This window comes from Homarus americanus, unplaced genomic scaffold (assembly GCF_018991925.1).
Source record: "Homarus americanus isolate GMGI-L3 unplaced genomic scaffold, GMGI_Hamer_2.0 scaffold24260, whole genome shotgun sequence".
Classification (NCBI taxonomy): domain Eukaryota; kingdom Metazoa; phylum Arthropoda; class Malacostraca; order Decapoda; family Nephropidae; genus Homarus; species Homarus americanus.
In genome coordinates, this window is record NW_024721079.1 from 3761706 (window position 1) to 3775589 (window position 13884).

Genomic DNA, 13884 nt, shown 5'->3' on the forward strand with positions numbered 1-13884 from the left:
TTACGGTGGAACATTGGCAACTGGGCTGCCAGTATTCCACCGTAAAATTTACGGCACATTTTTTACAGTGTAGAGTTAGCAGCACAGGTGTAGGAATTCTGGTACTAGGATAAAAGACTTGTTTATGTCTACTGTAAGGAAACACCTGTACCTGTAGCTATGACTGAGATCACCACACCTGTACCTGTAGCTATATGACTGACATCACCACACCTATTCCTGTAGCTATGACTGACATCACCACACCTGTACCTATGAATGAGATGAGAGAGGGAGGAGGGGGCGGTGGGGTGTTAGGGCGGGGGAGAAGAAGTAGGTGGCATAGTACCAGCGTGAAGGAGGAGGGATTGGAGAGAGAGAGAGTGTTTTAATGCAGATGGGCACCTCAATCCTAAGTTAATTCCACTACACTGATAAATGTAGTGCACGAATTATTGGAAATCCGCTACTGCATGGGCTAAATACAACAAAATATTTATTAGGAATGATAGATATATACTGTATATTATGTACTTATATTCATATTTGTACTGGTTTCAATAACAATTACATATTCAGTAAGGAAAGGTGCAAGTAACACCTCACAATTTGCATCACCTGAACCATAACAAGAGAGGGGGATTAACTGGTTCTCAGTTTAGTCTGCAGCTCTAGGTAAAGGTGTCCTCTAGACCAGCATTTTCCGCCGTTCCAGTGAGGCGGGATTATATGTAAAAGGGACCGACTGAAAAAGGCACGTCTAGTCGTATGCCCGAGGCGCGGCTAGCTGTATACCTCCTGTATAGCGGCCGCTCCTTAAATGGATGGTATACTGTATGTCTCTCTTACAAACACAGCCACCAACAGTATGCACTATTCATATCACAGAACCATTAGACTTAGGAACAGTACTACTTTATTTATTTTCCAATTAGAAGATGTAACGAAAATGTTGTGTTATAATGCAAACATACCTTGTCCTTAGGTCAGGTACAGAATTACAAAGGCACTGATGGCAGGTTTGAATATATAAATATAGAATCTGAGTTAACAATGGGTTACACGACCACTAACAGTGAAGGGCCTAAGTTCACCAGGGGCGCCAATGAGGGTTCTGCTGGTGATAGTGAGCTGGGTAGGGGCATAGCCTGCACTGATAGGGGGCCACCGAGGGCAAAGAGACGTATTTTGTTGGTCGCTGGATTGCCGGAGTGACAACTAGTCTTGGTAAGACAGTAGCCTTAGGTTTAAGTGTCGGGGGTGAGCGTGTCAGACCCACAGCCACCGTGAAGGATTGCTGTATGGGCGGCGTCGGTGCTACAACGCCGATACGACGATGGGGTGTAGCCAGGTCAAGTGGGGCCACCTGAGGGTCAGGCTGGTGACCTACAGCGACCTCGGGAGGGATGGAGTGGTCAAATGACGATTCTAAGCAAGAGGATGCTGGGCGAGCAATTCTTGTGTAAGTTTCAGGGCTAGCGCAGTCCTTTGGAAAGTCGGGCGCTCCTTGTGGACTGCTCCGGGCCGACTCAGGGGAGGAAGGTGCGCCTCCTGCCTCTGGGGACGTGGCATTTGTCGGGGAACTGTTTCTGGAAGAAATGGCGGCCCAAGAAGGCAACACCAGTGCCAGCTGACTCGATACCAGGCGTGTCTGCACCAGTGGCACCCCGGTCGGCAACTCCTGCTGTGGTGAAGCGGTTGGTATTGGAACCTCGTCCATTTCTGTTCTTGGTTTTACGTTGGCGGGTTCTGAAGTGGTGGTGGAACTAAGGTGTGAGAGAACGCGGGCCTGGAGGTCAGGGAAATCATTGAGGCCAGAGAGGAACCTGCTGACCTCGGCGCATTGGGTGAAGCCTGCACGGTACTTGGCAGTGGAGTCCGTAGGTGGTGGGGAGTAGAATTCTCCTGGCGGTGTAGTGCCTGTACGTGCCGCACCGTCATCTCCAGAATGTCTGCCTTTTCCGATATCGCGTCGGCTGTTGAATAAGAGACATAACATAAATATAGTATCACATATATAAAGAAAAACAAGCGAGTCCTCTTTATGTGTGTTGCCTTCCTCTATAAGCAACAAGACTCTGCGTGAAAGAAACAGATCAACGGAAGTGGAATTCCTACGTATGTATTAAGAGTTACTGACAAAACTTGAGGAATTAAGAAGATCGAGAATGATGACTCACGTCTTTCCTTTGGGCGGTGAGGACAAGGTTCTTGAGCTCGTTGAGGCAGTGGTTGATCCTCTCCCTCCTGCGGCGCTCCATCAAGGGCTTGTTGCTCTGGGGGACACACACACACACAAGGTCAATAACTCATAATAAAAAGAAATCGTGCCTAGAAACAGCCTCAATCGTGCATTATATCCACATTACAGTTTTAAGTGCTCGAGTTATTACAACGGATTAACAGTATAAATAGTGATACTTAACCCAGCTTCTGTACACCAGCAATACACCTATACGTCACGCTCCTCTCACACACAGGTGCCGGGAGCTTCTGACTATTGCTACACCTGCAATTTACTGTCCTCCTGTACTACACACCTGTACAATATTGTCCTCCTGTGCCCCCACACAACTGCCCATTACTGTCGTCCCGTACCGCACACCTGTACACATGTCTTTCCACGCCACACACACACCTCCCTTCCACTCTCTACTATATGTGTAATTATTCTATCTATCTATCCTTCTCGTTTTCTCCTTTTCTGGTTTTATCTTGTCTTTCATCCAGTCATCCATTTTTTACATCAACAATTACGTTCTTTATTCTTCATCTTTTTAACTAATGAGAGAGAGAGAGAGCATGTGTGGTATATAAAAAAGACTAAAAAAGATAATCAAATAGAGTTAATGACGACAAATGTTAAAAGATAAGAAACTTATATCCACACCAGTTGAGATACGTACCCTTCTTGTCTTGGGGGTGTCTGCCATGGTGGAGTCAGGTGAAGTGCACATGACAATTATTTAACTCAGTTCGCTGTACTATCACACTCGCTTCTTCACCGCATCTTATTAAATTCCATCAGATTCCGTGTGCCTGACGTGATTATGTATATAAATATCAAGAATACAAAGGCACTGGCTTATGGATCCAAGTGGGACGTTACATCAAAGAGTGTTGCGATGAGAAATGACGACACACTTCTGCAGTACCCTGTCGCGTGTCTCAGGAGGGTGCGCACGTCCACCACACGTGGCCACGAGACGTCAACTGACACTCGCGCACGACAGCCACCTCAGGCGCACTCTGGCTGTTACCAGATAGTCCTAGCCACTTTGTATTACCTATTTCCCTTATAGTTTACTTTCGATACATATATTTTCTCCCCAGAACTATACGCTATATGCAATAGTTGATATTTCGGTCAAAATGTGATCAAAGCTATTTTTCTGTGCCTTATTTATTTATTAGATTGTAGTATAAACAGTGGGTGTGTTTATGACGTCATTGTACACCACGCCTCTTACGCGCGATGTCATTTAACGTCATATATCTGGCAGGCCAATCAAAGCGACGGAGAGTCTGGGAACACGTTAAGAGTTTGTTGATTGGCTAACGAATGAAGTAGGCGGGGCCGTCAACCACGTGGCAGGTAGGAGACTCAACCATATGGCTCCTACACGATGAATCTGCCGTTGTGTACAAGAAGGAGTCGGTCATTTTAGTTGAGTTACCCATTAAACGTCGTCTGTGTAGTCGTTTTCTGTCTTGACTTTCCAGCAGGAGCTTCTTTAATTCCTGTTATATGTCTGTCCTACGTTTTTTGTCTTAATCTTATTGTCTCCTGTCTATTTGTCTGTCTTTCTTTTCATTCTTCATTTTATTGATCTTTTATCTTCTGTCTGTCTGTCTCTCTTTTTATCTAGCTATTAATAATCTCACTTGTTACCCCTGTTCCATCTACTGTCCCATCCACTGTCCCATCCACTATCCCATCCCCTAACACTGTCCCATCTACTGTCCCATCCACTATCCCATCCCCAACACTGTCCCATCTACTGTCATCCACCTGTCACTGTCATCCACTACCCTGTCCCATCTACTGTCCCATCCACTACCCCTGTCCCATCTACTGTCCCAGCTACAACCCTGTCCCATCTACTGTCTCATCCATTGTCCCTGTCCCATCTACTGTCCCATCCCCACCCCTGTCCCATCTACAGTCCCACCCACTAACACTGTCCCATCCACTGTCCCTGTCTATCCCATCTACTGTCCCATCTACTGTCCCGTGTATTGGAGTAGAGGGTGGGAGGAGGAGGGTGTAAGAGGGAGGGGAGGGCGAGAGTTGGGTAGGAGAGGTGGTGGTGGAGGGAAGGTGGTGGTGGAGGAGGTGGTGGTGGAGGGAGGTGAGGTGAGTGGTGGTGGTGGTGGAGAGAGGTGGTGAGGTGGAGGAGAGGTAGTGGTGGTGGTGGAGAAGGTGGTGGTGGAGGAAGGTGAGTAGTAGTGAGTGGAGGTGGTGGTGATAAATCAGTGTTTTGATGCCTCATGGTAAACGGCAAACATACACAAGCGTTATAAACACATAAACGACATGCACACAAACAGCATACACATAAGCAGCATACACACATAAACGGCATACACACATAAATGGCATACATACACAAGCATACATACACAAACGATATATACACATAAACGGCATACACACATAAACAGCATACACACAAACTGTATACACATAAACGGCATACACACATAAATGGCATACATACACAAGCGGCATACATACACAAACGATATACACACATAAACGGCATACATACACAAACGGCATACATACACAAACGGTATACACACATAAACGGCATACACATAAACGGCATACATACACAAACGGCATACATACACAAACGGTATACACACATAAACGGCATACATACACAAACGGCATACATACACAAACGGTATACACACATAAACGGCATACATACACAAACGACATACATACACAAACGGCATATATACACATATATACACAAACGGCATACATACACAAACGGTATACACACATAAACGGCATACACATAAACGGCATACACACACACACACATACACACACTCTTAACCATAAAATAAACATTAAAATTTATTGTTTAAGAAGAGCGGTTGGATGACGGTGGCTGGGACAGACACTGAATGGTTAGGTTAGGTTATGTTAGGTTAGGCTAGGTTAGGTTAGGCTAGGCTAGGTTAGGTTAGGTTAGGTTAGGTTAGGCTAGATTAGAGCTAAGTTAGGTTAAGGATTAGGCTAGGTTAGGTTAAGCTTAAGCAAGGTTAGGTTAGGTTAGGTTAGGTTAGGTTAGGCTAGGTTAGGTTAAGGTTAAGGTTAGCTTTGGTTAGGTTAGGTTAGGTTAGGCTCCAGTTGGAGGTTAGGTTAGGCTAGGTTAGGTTAGGTTAGGCTAGTTTAGGTTAGGCTAGTTTAGGTTAGGTTAGGTTGTGACAGGAAAGTTTTTGGTGGTGATTGTCGGAGTGTGAGGACTGTTATGGCATTATTTACACCAACAATATCCACAAGTATAATATTTCTCAGGTGATGAGTTACAATAATCCCGGTGACAAGAACAGATAGGTATTAGAGACTGCCTTAGTTATACTCCCTAGCGAAACAACGTACAGACATATGGTGGTAGTAGTGATGGTGGTGGTATAGTGACTGTGGTGGTAATGATGTTAGTGTGATGGTCGTGGTATAGTGATGGTGGTGCTAGTTATGGTAGTGGTGGTAGTGGTGGTGGTGGTGGTAGTGACGGTGGTGGTAGTGACGGTAGTGGTAGTGACGGTAGTGGTAGTGACGGCGGTACAGTATATAACCACAGCCACATAAAACCCAATAGCAGTATTAACGTCCCCGGCTACTGTCCTTCCTTCCTTCCTTCCTCACATTAAATCTGCCTCCCTCTGGTCACTACTGAGGCACCGACACATGGGTGGACACCGGCGAAAAATCAAAGCAGCCGAGTATCATAAACAGGGCCGAAAGAGTATCATAAACAGGGCATAAAAGCGGCAAGGATCAGGGTGAAGGCGGGTGGGGCGAGTGTGTGGGGGTCGGCGGCGGTGGTAGGGGACTCCTGGCTTGGGGGACTGTCCGATGGGTAGGTACTGGGTCCTGATACACACACACGAAATATTTTTCCTTCTATATTATCTATACATCATTCAATCTATCTTTATCAGTTTGCCAATCTCTCTCTCTCTCTCTCTCTCTCTCTCTCTCTCTCTCTCTCTCTCTCTCTCTCTATATATATACTGTACATATTTTTTGCCACATCTCGTCTCACCTCGCCCTTCCTCACACCACAACCCCGGAGTCACGTCGAGGCCTGGCGGGACCTGCGTGTCTATGAAATTATAACAATTTCCATAGAGCGGCAACGAGCGGGTGGAGGGACACACACGGCCCTGAGAACTATAATCAGCGACTACAATAATCTTTCATAATCTCATCATCTCTATAATTCAGCGTAACAGTCGTGTTGGGCAGAGCGGAAGGAGTGACAAAGTCTCTGTCGCTGCTGAGCTACGTATTCATAACCTACTTTTGACTCCGTTGATCTTATTGATTATTTGAGCCAAGAAGCAATCAGGCGCTCTCAATGTTGTGTATTTTGATATCATCCTTGTGTGACACGAGAGGCGAGCTGCTACCATCACATTTGCAAAGGTTGATATCGTTCATTATTTGATCTCAGGGACCAAAGCTGTGTAAGCTTTGTCTAAGGATGGAAAACTTTGTGTAAGGATCGAAAATTTCAACTAAGTATCGGGACATTTATTTAAGGATCGAAAACTTCTACTAAAGATCGGAAACTTTAACTAAAGATCGGAAACTTTAACTAATGATCGGAAACTTTAACTAATGATCGGAAACTTTAACTAATGATCGGAAACTTTAACTAAAAATCAAATAGCTTTTACCACCCCTTTGTGGAAGATTTCTATGAAAGAAGTCGTGCTTGGGGGGAGGAAACATCAGCTTTTGTGTTGTGATGTGACGGGAGGTTCAGTGTGGCATTATTTGTGATGGGTCTTTTGTATTTTAGTGATGATCTACTGTCAGCCTTTAGGAGGAGCGTCAGTGCAAGTATAATGTTCCTGCATGGATAAATGGAGATAACACGGATTGAAAATACAACCAGGGAGAATATAAAACACACACACACACCTGACACACACACACACACACCTGACACACACACACACACCTGACACTCATTAATCACACATTACAGTGCAAACAATTTCTAAATGACGTCACTCGTGAAATGTTTGACACGCTGGTGTTCTGAGCAGAGAGAGAGAGAGAGAGAGAGAGAGAGAGAGAGAGAGAGAGAGAGAGATAATGAAAGAACGAGAAATAGAGAAAGAGAAATAGAGGCAGAAAGAGAGAGAGAGAAAGAGAAATAGAGACAGAAAGAAAGAGAGAGAGAATAAGAGAAAAAAGGAGAGAGAGAGAGAAATGTACTACTGGGGAATCATAAGAGAGAAGAAGACTTCCCCACCCAAAGAGCGAATAGCGGTACGAGAAGGTGCGTTGTGTTGGCAACTGAGCCCTCCAAACACCTGTGACACACCTGTTGATGGCTACGATAATAGCTGTCAGTGCTCAACACCTGTGTCGTCAGTGAGGTAGTGTAGTGGCGCTGCAAACCATTGTCATCAGGTGAAGATAAACACACACGTATCTCGAGGTCATCAGATAACAGCCTTATACTGTACTTCATGCAGGAATATATATATATATATATATATATATATATATATATATATATATATATATATATATATATATATATATATATATATATATATAAACAGTATGTTAAGTTTTAATGCCCATAGGTTCAACGTTTAAGCTCCTATGGTTCAAAGTTTTAATGCCTAAGGATCAATGTTTAGGTTCTTAAGGTTCAAAGTTTTAATGCTTAAGGTTCAAAGTTTTAATGCTTTAGGTTCAAAGTTTTAATGCTTAAAGTTCAAAGTCTTAATGTCTGAGGTTTAAAGTTTTAATGTCTAAGTTCAAAGTTTGAATACCTAAAGTTCATATGATAAATCAGCTTTAAGTCTAAGTCTTAATATCTTTTAACAACGTCATAAATATCTTCAAACGTTCGTATATACTCTAAATTATCGTCCCAACTTACGAGAAGGTATCTATTTGGCTAAAGTAACCCCAAACCATCAAGAAGCTGTCCCAAGATGGCATTAAAGTTACACTTAGACTCGACCCTTTATAGGTTCTTCCGAGTCCAGTTGAGGGAGACAGTGTTATCATTTTAGTGAATCCCGACGCAGGTGAAGCTATACTGAGGGTCTTAACCTGACGAAGGACCACATTAACCACAGGTACCTTGCCCCCAACCCCCTCCTTTCCTTCCTCCTTTCTCTCACTTTTGTTTTTTTCATTCGTTTTTTTCGCTATGTCTGTCTGTCTGTCTGCCTCTCCTCCTTTCTCTCCCTTTCTCTTAGTTTTTCTTTTCTTTAATGGTTCTCTTCTCTCTTTTCTCATTTTCTTTATCTCTGTCCGTTCTCTCATTTCACAACTCTCTCTCTCTCTCTCTCTCATCCACAGGGGGTAGTATAATAGCATTGGGAGGACAATGGACTCCCTCTCATCAACAATGGCCTCTCAGTTCAAAATTATTACGGCGAATTCAATTTCATTTCCAAGGCGTAACACGTGAGATTTTCTGGGATATTCCTCTCTTTAGAATATATGGGCTAGAGACATGAAGAGCTCTGGATTTCGTTATGTAGGAGAAACGGATTTGTTTTTGTAAATGTAGTGCTGTAGAAATGTCTCGTTGGTGTGTCTTATTAACGTGATCTTATTACTTGGTGTTGGATGCCACGTCGGTTTGGGTTAGTCATTCTTCTTCTTTTTTTATAATGTGGTTTTTAAGGAATTCATTTACATAAAAAAACTCGTGTGTGTATTCATTCATTGCCTATTGTCCCACATATCACGAAGAAAGACTGCTGGTTAAATCTTTACCCATGTGAAATTTCGCAAGTATGTAGATTTACGTCAGAAGTCCCTTGACTCCACTGACTGTAAACATTTCTCCAACATTCGTTGCTTCTGACATTAAAAAAAAACATTGAAAATATTTCCTAAAAGCATTACCTCTGCTCCAGTTTCTAATAAAAACTCCTGTTGAAATATTGTGTTACCTTTTCTTTTAATAAAACTATAAAAATCTCTAAATCGTTGTTACAATGCGAAAATTTTTCAATGAACGCAACAATTTAGTCATAAAAAGGCGGCCTTCATTTCTGTCTTCAAAAAATTCAAGCGAGTATCTTAGTTAAGTTTTGATTCATGTTTCTCTGGCCGTCACTCGGTCTACTCACGGATATACAACTATTATTCTTACTCTCAGCAATACTTATAGAAAAATGAAAGGTGAGTTTGGTAATATACAAAGACATGACGATACGTACCCAGACATAAACATTTCTGGATGACCGAAGATATATTTGTCTCTTGAGTATTCACAGACATATTAATGCCTACAGCTATCTAATATGGCCTCTCTCTATTTCCTTCTCTCTCTTTTTAACCTCCTCCTTCTCTCAATCTGCCCGTCAATCTCTCTCTCACTATCTGTCCGTCAATCTCTCTCTATCTCTCTCTCTCAATCTGTCCGTCAGTCTCTCTCCGTTTTCTTTATCTTATCGTTCTTTATTTTTTATAGTGTCGTCTCCTCCTTCCTGTCTGAGAGCCGAAGCCAAGGGTCAGTGACACATGTAACCTAGGCGCCAGACGAAGAGCAGCGCCAGCCTGGGCATGAGGAAATGGTGCAGGAGGAGGAAGAAAGGGGGGAGGAGGGGGTAGGGGGTAGAGAGAGTAGGAGGGGGAGGGGAGGGAATGGGGTGGGGTGGTGGAAGAGGGAGAGGAGGAGGAAGAAGAGGAGGTAACCACAGTAGTAATTGGAAAAGAAGAGGGAAGAGAAGGCGGAAGAAGAGAAGGAGAACCAGGAAGAGGAAGAGGAGAATCAGGAAGAAGAGGGGAAGGAAGAGAAAGAGAAGAAGAAGAAGAAGAAGAAGAAGAAGAAGAAGAAGAAGAAGGTGTAAAAGCAGTAACAGTAGGAAAAGACGAAGAAAAGGAAAAAGAAAAAGGAAGAATAGGAGGAGGAGGAGGAGGAGAAGGAAGAGGAGGAGAAACGGGAGAAGGAGGAGGGAAAAGGAAATAATAACAACAGTAGCAATAGGGAAAATTGAGAAGGAGAAGAAGAAAGAGAAAGGAAGAGAAAGAATAGGATAAAAAGTAAGAGGAGGAGGAAGATAAGGAAGAGGAAGGACGAAGGGGACGAAGGGGACGAACAGCAGCAGGTGAACCAGTAGCAGCATCATCACCATTAGGGCCCCTCTGGCAAGAGTGTCCTGCACTGTACAGCACCTTGCTTCCTGTACCCTCCATGTATATATGTATGTGTGTATGTATGTATATATATATATATATATATATATATGTGGCGACCTATGCTGTAACGGTCAGCAAGCTCGCTTTGCAAGCGAGCAGACCTGGGTTCGATCCCAGGGCAGGGTGAAAAGTTTTTTTACGCCTCTGTCTACCCAGCAGTAATTGGGAACCTGGATGTTAATCGATTTGAGGATCGTATTCTGGGGCAATGGTTAGCCAGTGCAGTTGGCAAGCTGTTCGGTCTTCTCGGACTATTCTTTGACACTGGGTCATGCAGCTCGTTAACTTAGGGTGTGGTTGTTGTGCAGGCGACAGCTTCTAAACCTTAAACAAATTCACGCAGAGGTGGCCCTAGGGACGGCCATCCTAGTTACACGAGAGGCAACCATTATTATTGTGTGTGTATGTAAGCAAGCACGTGTCTGTGTATGCGGAGGTCAATAACACGCAGTCAGTCGCTGCTAAAGTACAAAGTCAGCAAGGTGATGATCAGGCGGGCGGCTCTGTCCACCTCCCTCAAGCACCTGAACCAATTTACGTATCTCACCTGACGCTTCTTGCAGTCACTGACCCGCGCGATAGGAAGCAGCTGCTGGTGGTAGCGGTGGTGGTGGTGAGGGCATGTTGAGTGAGAGAGAGTGAGAGAGAGAGAGAGAGAGAGAGAGATTTCTTCCGTTTTTTGTGACTCTCTCTCTCTCTCTCTGTCTCAGCAACTAACCAAAGGCCTCCGTGACTAAATTATAATACGTGCAATAGACATATCACGACCTATCTCCCTCACTGACACTTTGATCCTGATGGCCAATGACAACTGCGTATTTAGCCCCTAAGGTGGTTGTTAATGGTGATGAGACTCAACACGTGTTAAGGACTATGAGGTTTTCGAAGGGTCTGTGGTGAATATTTTCTTCGGAGTATTTTATTTTTATTTTTTTTTATAGTTTTTTTTTTTTACGTTTTATCGTTGTAAATAATGAGGGATAAAATAATGAAAATAAGAGATAGAACAGCGGTAAAATAAAACTATGAAGAAGGAAAGAAGAAAGGAAGGAAGAAGAAGCCGAAGGAAAACAAAGAAATGGATGAGAAAGTGAGAGAATATGGAAACAAATAATAGAGTAACGTAGAAACATAAAAGAAATATTAGAGAAATAGAAGGAAAACAAGATAAAATGTCAGAAAACAATAAAAAGAGAAGAAAGAAACTGAAAAAATCTAAGTACGTGTATAATGACGACAATGATGATGGAGGGTGGTGGAGTCAGGTCTACCAGGTACAGGTTCACTTGGTCAAGGCTTACTAGGTCCAGTTAACTAGGTACAGGTTCACTAGGTCTAGATTTGCTAGGCGTAGATTTACTAGGTCCAGGTTTACTAGGTCCAGGTTCACCATGTACAGGTTCACCAGGTACAGGTTCACTAGGTCTAGGGTCACTAGGTCCTGGGGTCACTAGGTCCAGGGGTCACCAGGTACAGGTTCACTAGGTTCAGGTTCACTAGGCCCAGGTTCACCAGGTACAGGTTTACTAGGTCCAGGCTCACTAGGTCCAGTCTCACTAGTTCCGGGTACACCAGGTCCAAGGTTCACTAGGTCCAGGTTCACTAGGTCCAGGTTTAGGACCAAGGTTACTGGACCAAGGTTGCTAGACCAAAATTCACTAGGCCCAAGGTTCACTGGGCCCCAGTTCACTAGGACCAAGGTTCACTAGGACCAAGGTTCACTAGGTTCAGTTTCACTAGGCACAGGTTCACTAGGCCCAAGGTTCACTAGGCCCAAGGTTCACTAGGACCAAGGTTCACTAGGTTCAGGTTCACTAGGTACAGGTTCACTAGGTCCAGGTTTACTAGGTCCAGGCTCACTAGGAGCAAGGTTCACTAGGTCCAGGCTCACTAGTTCCGGGTACACCAGGTCCAAGGTTCACTAGGTCCAGGTTCACTAGGTCCAGGTTCACTAGGTACAGGTTCACTAGGTCCAGGTTCACTAGGACCAAGGTTCACTAGGTCCAGGCTCACTAGTTCCGGGTACACCAGGTTCAAGGTTCACTAGGTACAAGTTCACTAGGTCCAGGTTCACTAGGTCCAGGTTCACTAGGTACAAGTTCACTAGGTCCAGGTTCAGTAGGTCCAGGATCACTAGGTCCAGTTTCACCAGGCCCAAGGTTCACTAAGTCCGGGGCGACGTGATAGTGACATGACTCGGCTGGAAGACTAGACGCGCTGGTCATAATCCCAAGGAGTAATAACACAACACGAGGACTAAATGAATCGCCTGGATCGATCATTGGCGCTGGGGAGGACAACGTTCTAATGGCAGGTTACGTGGCCGAGAATGAGAACCTGAACGATAGTAGAGGGAGGAGAACGATGAAGGGTGATTACGGTATAAAACGATGGTATGAAAAGTGAGGGAAGAGCCGCAAATTTCTGATTATACACCTGAGTGGGTCTCCTGCGGCGCCCCCTACCCCCTACCTTACCAACCCTCCAAGAGTTCTACGGTAGATGGTTAAGGTGATCTGAAAGACATAATGTGTGAGTCTTCTTGTTCACGGTGTACGAATAATTAATAGATCCTTTTTATGCTTTATCTGTATCAATAATCAATCTATAAACTATGTAACTGATCCTCTTTAGTATAAGCAACTCTAGTGTTCAATTTTGTTTTGTTTATACGATTTGAAATTCAAGATTAAAAAAAAGGGGAGGGATTTGAGCCTGTAAAAACGTTTCCTTGAGAGTGAAGCATAGTTATTTTATCTCATTCACCGAGCAGCTTTGATTCCGTTTTCTTTGGTCGTTAAAGATGGCCGCGATACATTATTGTCTACTGTACGTGAGGGCGAAAACAATAGCCTCAAGCACAAGGAATTTATTGTTCTAGTTTTATCTCCTGAATTAGTAAATTATTAAGATAGGGGTTATCTAACGTATCTGATATTCTATTAAGGAGTTACTTTATTGTTGACACCAGGTGATTAAATTTACGATAAGATGTTAAAGACTTCGTAGAGGAAGGTGTAGTGGCAGTACCTCTCGCCCAACATAGTGCTTCTATCACTCCTTTGTGAATTAGTTTAGCCTAAGATCCGAGTATTGGATGCTGTGGCAGAGTGGATACAGTGCTCTTATTTTCTCCTAAAGATCGTAGTACCGACATTATCTTAAACGGGCCGTGATGCCTATAAGACCAGCTTCCTTGCTCCGAGTAATGTTATATCTACTCATTTATCTTTAACTAACGAACAAAATACTGTCTTCTGAAACTACACCTTTGAAACGAAAATAACCACAGTAACAACGACAAACCACCGCTCCATAGTTTTAACTCTCTTTTTATCGATTATCTTATCTGGTTGAGGACACAAACCATCATGGCCAAGCCTTAAGCCATACATGAAGACAGCAACATATGTCTAGAGATAAACTTCAGTCATTTACATCAACCTTGATCTTACACCTAAGGTCGCGGC

At 43.7% G+C, this 13884-nt stretch overlaps 2 protein-coding genes across 2 annotated transcripts; both read right to left on the reverse strand.

The window, feature by feature from the left end:
- Positions 1 to 797: 797 nt before the first annotated feature.
- LOC121861337 (transcription factor HES-4-like) lies at positions 798 to 3179 on the reverse strand (the record flags this gene model as incomplete). The annotated part of the gene is given in 4 exon segments (XM_042358985.1): positions 798 to 1955; positions 2035 to 2057; positions 2160 to 2255; positions 2886 to 3179. Coding segments are annotated over 4 exon segments (1056 nt in total). The 5' UTR covers positions 2937 to 3179.
- An 8685-nt stretch (positions 3180 to 11864) lies between these two features.
- On the reverse strand, positions 11865 to 12639 carry LOC121861338 (spidroin-2-like). Its single transcript, XM_042358986.1, has 2 exons — positions 12459 to 12639; positions 11865 to 12103 (listed from the first exon to the last, which is right to left on the reverse strand). Exons 1-2 carry the CDS (start codon positions 12637 to 12639, stop codon positions 11865 to 11867), a joined length of 420 nt encoding a protein of 139 aa, XP_042214920.1.
- Between the last annotated feature and the right edge of the window lie 1245 nt (positions 12640 to 13884).

Coding starts and splice junctions, on each gene's coding strand:
- LOC121861338 (XM_042358986.1), bottom strand. CDS start 12,639: ATGACCAGCGCGTCTAGTCTTCCAGCCGAGTCATGTCACTATCACGTC. Junction 12,104..12,458: donor ACCTAGTGAACTTGTACCTA/GTGAACCTTGAA, acceptor CCTTGGTCCTAG/TGAACTGGGGCCCAGTGAAC.